At 57.7% G+C, this 13,194-nt stretch overlaps 1 protein-coding gene across 4 annotated transcripts in view; it reads right to left on the bottom strand.

Moving 5' to 3' along the window:
• ARAP1 (ArfGAP with RhoGAP domain, ankyrin repeat and PH domain 1) overlaps positions 1-13,194 on the bottom strand; it is a 35,409-nt gene that overhangs the window by 22,017 nt on the left and 198 nt on the right. For 2 of the 4 annotated variants that reach the window (XM_041469543.1, XM_041469545.1), the window contains exon 2: positions 5,467-6,218. In XM_041469543.1, coding sequence (XP_041325477.1) covers positions 5,467-6,140 — 674 coding nt within the window. In that variant the 5' untranslated portion in view covers positions 6,141-6,218. Of the gene's footprint in view, positions 1-3,827; positions 3,885-5,466; positions 6,219-9,310; positions 9,406-13,194 lie in introns of those variants that run through there. The other 2 variants (XM_041469544.1, XM_041469546.1) reach the window with 2 other exon arrangements.

Genomic DNA, 13,194 nt, shown 5'->3' with positions numbered 1-13,194 from the left:
TAGGCTCAGCCACTCCTACCTCCTGTTCCTTCCTTCCTGCCTTCCTGAGCCTGAAAGGTGACAAGCAATCAATAGAAACCTCTGGGGTAATGGTGTTTTTCAAGGGCAGGAAATTAAGAAGTTTCTCGAGGGTATAAAAATACAAGGTACCTTTGAAGCCTACCTGAATCCAGGGAGAGGGGAGAGGCAGGGGGCAGAATTTCCACCCCAAGCCCCAGGTAGGTGAGCCCCAGGGGACCTGCATGCTGGCACCATCCCTAACCTTGCCCCAGCTATCTCCCACTGCAGCCACAAAAAGGAACAGCTAGTTAGACTGGATATTGGGAAGAAGTTCTTCCCTCTGAGGGTGTGAGGCCCTGGCACAGGTTGCCCAGAGATGCTGTGACTGCCCCGTGCCTGCAAATGTTCAAGTCCAGGTGGGATGGGGCTTGGAGCAACCTGGTCTAGTGGGAGGTGCCCCTCCCCTTGGCAAGGAGGGTGGAACTAAACGAGCTTTAAGGTCCCATCCAATCCAAACCATTCTGTGATCCCATGATTCCATGGCCAAGAATGCCATCAGCACACCATGGTTTCTGGGGATGTGCCTCCCAGCACATGGCTTGTGCGCAAGAGCTTTCCCTTAGTTTGGAAGAAGAAACTTCTCCCTGGCTGGAGCAGGAAGCAGGGGAGGACGGGAGTGCTGGCTCTCCTGGGGTCAGCCTGACCTCATTTCTCAGCAGCTATTTCCATGGGAACCAGCCACAACCATCCATACATTAGGGAATGCTGTCAGGGAAGGAGGGGAGCATGGGCAGGGGAGTGTGGGCAGAAGAGCAGCACTGCTCCCAACACCACCAGGCAGGAGCTGCCAGAGCACCCAGGTGTGCAGAGACCCAGAGACATAGAGGTGACAGTGCACAAGCCACAGAGCCTCCAGCAAGAGCCTGGCTGGGGTCTGCATCTGTGCAACCACCCAGGATGGTGTTTGCCCCTGGGGTGTGGTTGGGGGGCTGCAACACAAGTCCCATGGCCAGCAGTGAGATGACAAGCCTCAGGCCAGGACAACCCCATCTCCTGAATAGGGACTTCTCAGGAGGATTTCTGGCTCAGCCCCAGTCCTGTGCAGCCCCTAGCCGCACCATCCCAGGGACTAGCAGGATGGGCACCCACAGAGCTCAGGTACAAATAACACCCCAGTTTCACAAAACACCCTCCCCACTGGTCTGCCTGCTCCACCGATCATCATCTGCTGCTGTAGCATCCCTGGGCTTCATGTCCCTCCATGGCTCCATGGGGTAGCGTGGATGCCCTATCACCCCCTGCACTTCCTGGACCCCTATGCAGCCATGCCCAAAGGATGCCAGTCCTATTCCAGGCAGGGTCTGGCTGGTCCCACCTCTGCCATTAGAGAAGTGGCATACCAGTGCCATATGTGCTGTCCCTTATCTGATCAGCACCTTAAATGCTACCCTTTATCTAGGCTTTATCTAGGCCTCTCTTCTAAGGGGGGCAGAGAGGGCTGCTCTCCCACAGCCACCACCCCAAAGCCAAATCTCTGCCCAGGCCACCACCCCTGCCCAGCTCACCCAGCCTCTGAAAAGGAGTCTTCTGTCATCACTTCCTTGGACATCACTTTCTACAACCCCCTCCCCCTACCAGCTGCTCAGAGGGCTGCTCTAATCCCTAGACCATCTCCTGGGCAGGTAGAGGGTGTGCCCCCCCTCACTGTCAGCCTCATCCCACAATCAGGATGCAGACATGCTCATGGGATCCTCTATGGGGTGTCTAGGTCTGAGCCATCAGTGGCCAAACTGGCGGGCTCACAGTCCCACTGCTGGCATTGGGAGGGTGGCATGAAGTCTAGAACTGATGAGAGAGAGCTCCCAGTGTTGAACACAGTTGCTGCCATCCACCCGTAGGAGGTAGTATCTCAAACATCCCATACCCAGCAGGGTTGGGATGCTCCTATCACCTCCTAGCACAGAAATGCTTGGGGTGGCCCAGGGTTTGGGGGGATGGTGAGAACTCAGAGTTGATCATGGCCTGGAGGAAACCACAATAGGGCTCTGCAAGCAGCTAGGAGGAAGCGCCAGGGACCACGGCAGCACAGCCGGAAGTGAGGGGAGATGGGGGGATGGTGTCACCCCAGAAATGCCCAGGTCACTTGCTCTGCTCCCAGGCTGTCTGCATACACAGGAGTGCTCCAGCTCTTCCTCAGCCCTCATTTTCAGAGATCCCTTCCCTATGGGCACTTCCACCTCCACAAGGGGTTATGGTGGGGTCTCATTCCCACCCAGAGACAGGGCCAGACCAATGCAGCTGCCTCACAGCTGCTGGCAAAGAGCCCCAGTCCCAGCCTGGATGCAGTGAGCATCACCCTGATGGGGGCAAGTACCATCCAGACCTGGGCAAACATCACCCTGATGTGGGCATCAGCTCAGCATGGGCAAGGATTATCCAGACATGAGCAACCATCAGCCCCAACGTGGGCAAGCATCTCCCACTGTTGTTGGTCCTTGGGCAGCCCAGCAGTATTGCCCCCAACCCCAGGCCTTTCATGTTCACGGGCTGCAGGCACCCAGGTCAGGTCCCCCCAGGGGGCAGGAGATGGGTTTGGGGCCAACAGCAGCACCCCAGGGCTGTGGAGCTCCCTTGGACCCAGCACAGGGCCCTTTGGCCTGTCACCCATCACTCCAGGGAGCCCAAGTGTAGATAGCTCCCCAAGCTCCCAGCAGATGCTGCCCCACACATAGAGCCTGGACCCAACACCCATCACAGGGTGACTCATACCCTGCCCCTCCTGAATGCACCCCCTGTCCGTGCACTGGCCAAAGAGCCATAGAACTATGGAATGGTTTGGTTGGGAAAAGACTTTAAAGCTTATCTCATGCCATGGGCAGGAACACCTACAACCCCAGGTTACTCCAAGCCCCATCCCATCCAGCTTTGAACACTTCCAGGGATGGGGCAGACCCAACTTCTCTGGGCAGCCTGTGCCAGGGCCTCACCACCCTCAGAGAGAATTTCTTAGGAAATGATAGCTCTTTATTTTCAAAATGTTCTCAAAAGAAGAACCCACCTATAGCCAATATATTCCTGGTCATACAAGTAAAGTGAATTTTGAAATCAGAGTTTTGGGGTTCAGCTGGTTAGTTCTGAACTCCCCAATATATCCACATAATACACATATACATATGGATGCATATGGATTCTCTTGTATATATTCACTACAGTACCAAGATCTATGTGAGAAATACACACACACACACACACCCATACATATTCCCTTTTGTCACTACCAAGCACCAACACATACATGTAATCTATATGTTATGAGTGCATGATGGCACACCAGGTGCCAGGGCCCTGGGGCCACCCACCTGTCCCACACTGGCACAGCCCCCGGGGCTCTGCCACGGTGACCCCAGAGTCCCCCAAGCCTCTGGAGCACCCTTGTGTCCAGGGATGCTGTACAGCCACCGCCGCCGGGCAAGACCATACGCCCATCCCGTTCCGAGTCTCACGGTCCTGCATGCAGCTCCAAAAGGACCCTTATGCACCCCCAGATCCCGTGGGGCAGCTCCAGGGGGCAATCCCGGCCTTCGGGGTGCCGTGCCAGGACGGGCAGCGTCGGTTCCGCGGCAGAATGCCAGAGCCCGGGGCAGCAGGAACCGGGACACCAACACCGCCTGCGGACACGCAGGCCAGGGCAGGAAACGCCGCTGGAACCGCCAGAGCGACAGGCGCACCCGGTAGCGCCGGCAGCGCTCGATCCCATCTCAAAAATCCCTCCGCCCGGCCCCCGCTGGCTGCTCCTGTGCGGCACTGTGCCAGCCGTGCCCCCCTACCTGGGCAGATGACGGGAACCACGGTGGGACCGATCGGCACCGCGGGGAGGGCTGGGGAGGCCGGCGGGGAGCGGAGCTTCTCACCCCGGCACTTCCTCTGAACTGGCTAAAACGGCAAGACTTCCTGAGATGGCCGAAGCAGCGGCATGTCTAACACCAAGTCCTCAGCATGGCCAGGAAGAACCCGCGGCACGACCAGTACCAGGACGCTGGCATGGCTGGCATCAAACACCCAGCACGGACGGCACTAAACCCACGGCACAGCTGGCACCAAACCAGCGTGGCAAGTACCAAACCGATGGCACGTCCAGCACCAAACCAGCACAGCTTGCACCAAAGTGGCAGCCATCGGCCTCATCGTGCCTGGGCAGCTTTCTGGCCAGGGCAGGATGGAGAGTGGCTCCAGGAGGATTTGGGTGACTATCTCGCTGCAGAAATGCAGCGGTGGGAACAGTTCCTGGGGTGCCAGGACACTGTTGATCTGAAGTCTAAGGAGCCCCAGGGACAGGTGCTGCCCATCCCATGGCATGCCAACCCCCTACATCAGCTGTCTGAGCCCCCTCCCGAGCTCAGCATCCCAGCCCAGTCCCTGCAGGTAGGGGTCAGAGCAGGGGCAGAGGGATCACCCCCACCCACCTTACCACAAAAAGCCCATTGGGACAGAGAGATGGGAAGCTGAAGGGGAAACCCAGCCACCATGCTCCCATTCTCATCCTAACTACACACATCCAGCACCATCAGCCCAGCTGGATGGTCCCATCCAGCACCATCAGTCAGGACAAACCCAGCCTCACTCCCAGGACCCTCCTCAGGGGACCAGCTAGACACCCCAGCTCCAGGAGTATATCCCTTAAGAGTCAGTGGGTCCTGGGGAGGTTGCAGGGAAGGACTCCTGGGGTGGGGGGCGCACACAAGCTTGGTGACATTCACCCACCTCACTCTGGGGGGGTGCTGGCACCCAGGGGCTTCTCTGCCCCCTGCAAACTGTACTCCCAGTCCTCACTCCACATCTGCTTGTGCTCTGCAGGATTTGTGAGTGCGCTGAGTGGTGGGACATGAAAGGTGGGGCTGCAAGTGCTGCTGTCCTGAAATTCCAGCCTGCTCCCATGTCATCTGGCCACAGCAGCTGGCAGTACCTTTGCCCCATGCTCCCTGTGCCCGGTGGTTCACTGTCTTGCACCCACTGGTGTTAAGAGTTCCTCAGGCTTCAGCACTGCCTACATTGCAGGTGGGGGGAAGGCAGGGCTCTACATTGTTGCAGGGATTGCACCCCAGCCCCTGTCAGGCGGGGGTGACCTGGGTGACTGGGATGATCAGGGTGGATACATCCAGATAGATCCAAAATAAATATTTCAGCACCTCCCGCCCCGGTGCTGGTAGCCCAGGGAAATGTGCTGTGGCCTGGGGCAGGGGTGCCCCCAGGGGTTGTGCTGGGGTTGGGGGAAGGGTTAGTACCCCCATGGGACATGCTGGGGCTGGGGGTACCCCCAGGAGATGTGCTAAGGTCTGGGGAGAGCATAGGTACCCCAGGCAACCCATGTCGTGACCCCGAGGGTCCCACCCACATCACAGTAGACCCCCACACAGACCCAGTCACCTTGGGGCATCCCCAAGCCCATGCCCCCAGCACCCCCCTTACCTCCTCTGGGACACAGCCCTGGGGGGCAGCACGGGGGGACGGTCAGGCAGTGGGGGGCTCTTCAGGCTCTGGCACTTGGTTTCCAGTTGGTGTCGCTTGGCTGGCAGTGGCGGCAATGGGAGTCTCGCCCTACTGTCGGCAGGGGGCTTCTCCCCAAGGGCCGGTGGAGAGGGGTCCTCCAGGGCTGGGAGATGACTGCAGGATGCAGGGTGGGGCTCAGGGCTGTCCCCCAGTTGTGATGGTGAGAATTTGAGGGGAGGGCGGCAGCCCACCCTCGGTGGGATGGGTGGGGGCAGCGGGGTGAAGCTTGCACCCCTGTCTGGCTCCAGCAGTGGGGTCCCACCGGGCTCTGGCAGGCCCCGGGGCTCCAGCTGCTCTGGCCCTGTTGCAGTGTTCAGGCGGAAGATGTGGCGTTTCATGGGGACAGGTTTGGCGGCAGGCAGCTGGTGAGTCCCGGCGGGCAGCGGGACCTCAGCGAAGGCTTTCTGTAACCCCAGGAGGATGCGGCGGCGGTGGCCGGGCAGCAGCACCCCAAGGCGGATGAGCCCCTCGTCCGTCAGAGCCCGGCAGTCCCACACTGACCACAGCCCACTTTGCTGGAAGTTCTCCACATACTGGTCGAGGTGGAAGGCAGACAGCCAGGCGGCCACCGGCAGAGATCCCTCCTCCTCCATGGCAGGGGGCTGGCCACAGAAACCTGCACCACTCAGTGCATCTTCTGTTGCCAGCAAGGCTCAGGATGACATCAGGGCCTGGGAATGGAGACAACAGGATCAGGATCAGTCCCAAAACACACACCAGGTGAAGCCTGGAGTCCCAAAACCAACATTCTCAATGAAGCAACCTGGTTTTCCTACGGCTGTGTCCCCAAGATCACCCAGTCCTGAACTGGGGGGCTGCAGGGTGTGGCAGTGCTGGAGGGTTCCAGTTTAGACATTGAAACATAGAGGCCATCCCTTTAGAGTTGAAGGCACCATGGGGCCCCAGCTTGGTCCCCAGGAGTGACATTTAGGCTGTGGGACAGAGCAGTAGGGGATTATCCACATTGTGGATAATCAAGGAATATGCCTGACTATGCAAGATTCAAGGGCAGGGGAGCTGTTGGCTGCACCTCAGGGCTGTCACCCTCCAGGATGCAGCTCCTCTGGTTTACAGCAGCAAGCCAGGATAGAGTCACATGGACAGTTGGATCCAGAAGGCTGTCCCCTCTCCCAGGCTGTCCCTATCACAGCCACTGGCAGGGTGCTGTCACTGGAGCCCCCACCCCAAACCGCACCAAACCCCTCCTCACAGACCATATGCCTACCATGGCATTGCTCCCAGCTCCAGAGCCCTGTCTGTCCTTCGCATTGCTCTAGCGTGGCACCACACCCTGGAGTGCTGGCAGACCACCTGTGCAGCACCCTTGGCGCACACACCTAGCAGAGTGCCCTTGTGGCATCCAGAGCTTGGGACATGGGGCTCACTTGGTGTCCCAGCTCCTGCAGCAGAACACCCATCCCACACATCCGACAGCTGTTGGCAGGGCAAATCCCTGTTACTCCAACAAGCAGCAGATGGGATACCCTGCCCTTCCCACCCACCAGCATCATGGCCTCGGCAGGCTCCAGGCAGGAGGCAGATCCCGTCATGCTGGCACACACAGCACTGCTCGTGACCCCGGCACCATCTTATTTTGTGTTTGCTGGAGGTTTTTCTAGACCTGCTAAGAAGGAGCCAGAGGATTTCCTGGAGCTGTAAATAGGCCAGTCTGATCTGCTGTCAGAGTCACATTTGCTGTGACTCAGGCAGGTCCTCAGCAGCACTTGCGGTTTCGGTGCAAAGTGCACAGCTGAGCAAGGCTCGTTCTCAGCCCGGCACTAACTGGACCCTGCCAAGCCTGAGGCACCACAGGGTCCCCACAGCCAGTGACCCCTGCACCTCGAGACACCAGCATCCCAGTGGTGCTGCTGGGATGTGGCCACAGTGCCACTTCCCTGGCCCTTCCAGGTACAGTTTGGCTTTGCTTCAGGCTCCAAGGACCAAGTGTCCAAGGAAGGAGCAACAGGGATGTAGGGCTGGCTGACTCCTGTGGCTCCTTGCTGGCAGCACCAGAGAAATCAGCAGCACCTAGGACCCAGCACTGGTCCCAGCAATCCCAATCCCAAATACCAACCAGCACCACAAAAATCCCTGAATCAGAATAAAATTCTCTCTTCCACCTCCACACCTAGAAAGCCCTCATCTCTTACTGAAAATGGATAAGTGATGGTGCTGGGTGACATTGCTGTCACCACATCCCAGTGACACCAGCACAGGTAGGCTCAAGCCCAGCTGGGCACAGGCTCTGGAGGAGCAGAGGGAAACACAGTGACACCAGTATGGGGCTCCCACAAATGCTCCCCGTCCTGGCTAGAGCCAAGGAATCACCATCAGTGTCACCCACTGACACCAGTGCCAACATCCCCTGCTGCGCCAGGACATTGATGCAGTGGTGGGACAGACCTATCAGGAAGGGACAGCTGCACCAGCACTCACCACTGGCGCTGTCCCAGCACTCTCTGGGGTGGCTGAGGGCCCTCCTTGCTGCTCACCGGGGACAGGGAGGGGGACACAACTCCAGCGAGGGAAGTGCAGGGTCCCCAGTGTGCCAGGCTGGCAGCTCCCCGTTGCTTCGGGCCCTTTGCCCTCACCAAGTAAATAATTCATCAGGCCTTTGCTAGGTTCCCTCCTTCAGTCATTAATCATTTAACCTCTGTGCTAAATAAGATGAGGATATTCCAGAAGCAAAACCAAGACAGGGAGATGCCATAACCCAGCTGGCTGCTGGAGTTCGGGGGCTAACCCTGGTTGTGGCCCCTGCCAAGCACAAATCCTCCCAGTGCTGACCCACTGCATTCCTCCCTGGGATTAGGCAACACTACAGGGGCTGTTTTGTAAGATACTTAAAGGCTGGGCAAATGGTGTGAGGAGGGAATGGCAAGGGCTGCCAGCACCCTGGCACTGTGGCTGGTGCTCTGGAGGGATAAGTCAGGATGCCAGAATAAATGAGGAGCAGACCCTTCAGCCCCATCCCAAACCCACACAACCATCACTCTCCCAGTGCTGGGGATGAAGGATCTGGGGGTGCCTGGTGCTGGTTCCCTTTTTCTGGACCAAGGGGCTCAGCAAGTCCCTCCATCCCCAAACTTGGATATTGGCTGCTTTTCTGGGGGCTTCTGCAGCTACCCCAGCCACCTCAGATACCCTCAACTCAAGAGAGCATTTGGGATGCACCTCTTCCCCCAGCAGAGCTGAGCATCCTGGCCCAGGGAGTAGCCCCCCGTGATGGAGGGGTGTGCCCACCTTCCTCCCACTGCAACCCACCACTCTCTCAGGGCCATGGGCTTCCCAGCCTTAGGTAGGGTGCTAATGAGGGCTGGACTTGTTCAATTAAGGAGCTATGTATGCCATGGAAGCTGTGGGCTCTGATTGGAAGTAACAGGCAAGCATGCTCCCTTCACTGGATCCAGCTTTCCTGGGTAATCAATGTTACCCCTAACAACGTGCCAGGAATCGAGTAGTGTGACCAGGGCCATCAGTATTTCTAACTATATAACTAACAGAGCTGCACTCAGCACCCAAGCACCAGGTAATAAAGTGGTGGCCATCCCACAGCTCTTCCCTGCCTGTCCCTTCGATGGCATCCAGAACAGTGGCCATGAGGCAGGAAAATCCAGCACAGGAGCCCTGCTGGGTGTCTGGCACCCACTTGATTGATCTAGTTCTCACTGCAATTCCTCCTCCAATGTAGGCAAACCCTGCCTGCATGCCATGTTCCCCTTCCCCAGGTCTGTGGGCTCATTAATCAAGGAAAGCTAATTACCAGCACAGGGTCCTTCGGCTCAGCAGAAGGAGGTGGCCAGCCTGCCTGTGGTCCAGCCGGTGCAGTGGAGGTTTGCCAAGGGGTCTCTGCCTGCCCCAGTACTTCCTCAAACGCCACCTCAGCAATGGGAACTTTCCGGAAAGCCGAGCAGAGTTGTGAGCTAGGATGTGGTGCAATAGCCACCCCCGGCCCCAGCAGAACCGTGAGGCCTCAGTGTGGTGATGCGCTGACCACAGCTGCCATGAGGGACAAGAAGGCTGGATCTTGAGGCGGTGTGAGCCCTGGGTGACAGAAGGACGGGGCAGGGCTTTCAGGAGAGGAAGGAAGAGCCAGGCAGGGTGATCTCTGGGAAGTGAGAGCTCAGCACTACTGCAGCAGCAACGAGGTACTGAGGACAGGGCGTTGTGGGGCAGCAGGACAAGCCGAACTCTGGCTGCTGGACAGAAAGGGACAAGGAGGCAGGTGGCTGCCATGTCCCAACACCCCGGGACTCCTGTGGATTTTAGAGAGGGCAGCAAGTGGTTACCCACCAGCGTTCCTGTGGGCACCGGGGACAGAGCTGAGTAGCAGAAGGACCTGTGGGAACAGTGCTGGCCACAGTGGGAAGGGGCTTCTTCAGCCACCAAGCTCCAGCAGCACTGGGCAACCAGACTCACACCGCAGCAATTTTTACCCTTTCCTGCCTAAATTAAGGAGAGATCCTCAGACAAAGGGCCACGGCCAGCCAGAATGAGGCCAATGTCACCAGTGTCCCTGCTGGATCCAGGCGGTGAATGTGATGTCCCCAGCAGACCTCCCAGGGCTACCACAGATTCCCCACCCAGCTGGGAATCGAAAGCACCACATCCTCACCCTGAATGTGCCCAAGCAGAATCCTCAGCAAGCAGTGATTATCCCAGAGCAAATGAAGGGTCCCGGGACAACACCCAGCACTCCACAGACCCCTTCCCACCCAATCCCTCCACACTCCACCTCAGTGGGTGCCCATCTGCTTAGCAGCACCCAAGATATTTTCTGGGAGGGTGAGGCTTTTTCAAGATCTTCTCAGCCAAAGAAATTGCAAATGATATTCAAACCCCCCAGGCACTGTTCAGGGATCAAGTTCAGGCTTGCGGAATCACAATCCAGAGGTGGTATTGCTTTTCTGGAGCCTCCTCCCTCTGCCACGAGTTGCCATTTCCAGGTGGTTCATGTGAAGAAGCCAGAGGGTGCCCAGCCCCCTGTTTGGGGGCCTGAAGGCTCCCACACACATCAGGGTGTGCCCCGACAGGGAAACTGCCCCAGGTTCCTCTGTGTGCAGATGGAGGGTATGCATACAGGTGGAAGGTGGGCAGTGATGAGATGGGCGAGAAGTTAGGGACAAGGGGGCAGGAAAACTGAGGGTTCCTTGTTTCCCCAAGGTCCCACCTGCATTCCCCTTCCCCCATGGAAGTAAAACCTGGGAAGGTGAAACAGGTCCCAGGGTTTGGCGCCAAGAAACAGATGAGTTTGCATCAGCAAACAGCATTCCCTTCCAAAGTGTTGCTGCCTGCCTCACAAATCTAGCCAGAAAAGGGGCTAATATAGCCAGAAATTAGCAAATACAGTCAAAAAAGTGGTAAATCCAACCAGAAATGGGAAAATCCAGCCAGAAAAGGGGTAAATATATCTGGCAATGCTGTCGCTACCCACTGAGTTCCACTGGAATGCTCTCAGCTCCTGACACACTTTATGGAAGCTGCCAGCAAACTAGGTCAGGAAGCCAAACCCCACGTGCACAGCCACGCCAGAGGAGCCCCAATGTCCCAGGGTCTGGTGATGCTGGGGGGGGCTGTGCCAACAGCCAGGCTGCAGAGGATGGGTCCCTCATGGGTCCCCTAGGAAGCACGGCACCTCCTTCCTCCGTGAGAAATCAGCCCCATCACCCAACATGCAGCACTAAAACCATACAGGTCCCTCTTTCACTTTCCCATAAGTGGGAAGTGAAAGTGTCATCGGGAAGGGGTGACCCCTCCCACCGTGGATGGGGTGTACCCTTTCCCAGCCCTGATGCCCTCCAGCCTCCTCTTCATGCTCATTGAGGTGCAACTCTAGCCCATGCACAGGCCCTGTCCCCAACAGCAGGGTCACACCATACCAGGGCATTCCCTAGATCCCCCTGGCCACCACAGCTCTGCAGATAAGCCAAGCCAGGGGATGCTGCAGCAGGGACAGAAGTACAGGGACCACCAACCACATGCATCGACCCCCACTTTGTAAAAAATTTTCTACACAGCCAGGCTCTCCCTCATCTGCAGATTCGGGGGACCCATCGGCAAAGCGTCCCCAAGCATCAAACCCCCCACAGCCACAGAGTCCTGCCACAGGAGCTGCATCACTCCCTGCCTCCCACAAGACACCCCCAAAATCTCAAGGGCTCACCTTGTTCTGAGGCTAAGTTCTGGCAGCAAATGCACCCTCAATATTGCTCTAAATACCCCTGTCCCTGATGTCCTGGCTGTGGCCCATAAGAACACATCCCCAGCAGCTGCTGGAGCACCCACAGAAAACCACCATAAGCTCTTGGAGGAGCTTTCCTTGCTACCTTTCTCTCAGCACCCCAGAATAGCCACCCACCCCTAGCACTCAGCTCTGTGCCTCCAAAAATTGGCTTTTGGGGCTGAGCCTACAGATTAAATTGTTGTCCCTGCAATGGTGCTAGACCTAGAACCCCCCATGGAGGTGCAGCCCGTGGGCACCCCAAACAACCAACCCAATGGCCCCAGCAGTGTGAAGGTGTCCCATGGAACCAGCTTGCCATTACTGGAGGACAACCACCATCCCAGTTCCAGCTGCACAGCACTGGCAAAGCTCCAGGCCTCACCAGACAGACTGGGAAGCAGTGAGGAAGAGGAGGAGGAAAGCAAGGGAAGCCCACGACCAGCATCATCTGGCATCTGGGTGTTATTGGTGGTGGTTGGTGTGGCACAGGCATTGCTGGCAGGGGCCCTGGCACAGCCGCAGCTGACGCTGTTTTTTTGGCTATAAACAGGGACATGCCAGATCCCCAGCAGAAAACAAATCTGCCAGCTCGGCCCTCAGGGTCCCCTTTTCCCAGCTTCACCCCTGGCATCAGCAGCACAACCACCCAGTATCCCCCAACATGTCACTCACCCCAACCGGGCAGTAGGACCCCTGCAGTGGCACAGGAATGAGAGCTATCAGCAACGCCAGGGCTCCCTGGAGACTGGGACTGAGCTGAGTTATACTGGGGTCTGCTCAGGGGAGCTGGGATATACTGGAAGTGAACTGGGAAGGCTGGGGTTAAACTGGGGTTAAGCTGAGATGTGCTGGTATTGAGCTGGGAAGTGTTGGGGTGAATTGGAATATCCTAGGGAGGAGCTGGGGGAGCTGGGGAATACTGGGATTAAACTGGGATGAACTGGGTTTGAGCTGGGATATGCTGAGGTGAATAGGGTTATACTGAGATTTAGTAGGGGTGAGCTGGGAATGAGTTGGGGTCTGCTTGGGGCAGCTGGGGGACACCTGGGGAGTACCAGGGTTCAACTGGAGCGTACTGGGGTTGAGCTGGGATTGAACTCGGCTATGCTGGGGGTGAGCTGGAGTCTGCCGGGAGTGAACTGGGGTCTCCTGGGGGGAAGCTGGAGCATACTGGAATTGAACCAAGGTTGAGCTGGGATGTACTGGGATTGCGCTGGGGGTTCTGGGGGTGAACTGGAGCATATTGCAGTCGAGTTAAGGTATGCTGAGAGCGAGCTGGGGCATACTGGAATTTGGCTGGGGAGTACCAGGGCTGAGCGGGGTACACTGGGGTAATCTGCGGCAGGAGTACCCCAGTCGGGCCCCCCCAGCACCGTGTGCCCAGGGACCCACAGAAACACGTGGAAAGAAACACGACCTCCCCA

The sequence above is a fragment of the Pyrgilauda ruficollis genome, unplaced genomic scaffold (assembly GCF_017590135.1).
Source record: "Pyrgilauda ruficollis isolate IOZ18807 unplaced genomic scaffold, ASM1759013v1 scaffold236, whole genome shotgun sequence".
Lineage (NCBI taxonomy): Eukaryota > Metazoa > Chordata > Aves > Passeriformes > Passeridae > Pyrgilauda > Pyrgilauda ruficollis.
The sequence above is the reverse complement of the archived record's forward strand: the minus strand, read 5'-3'. Positions and strand labels throughout refer to the sequence as shown.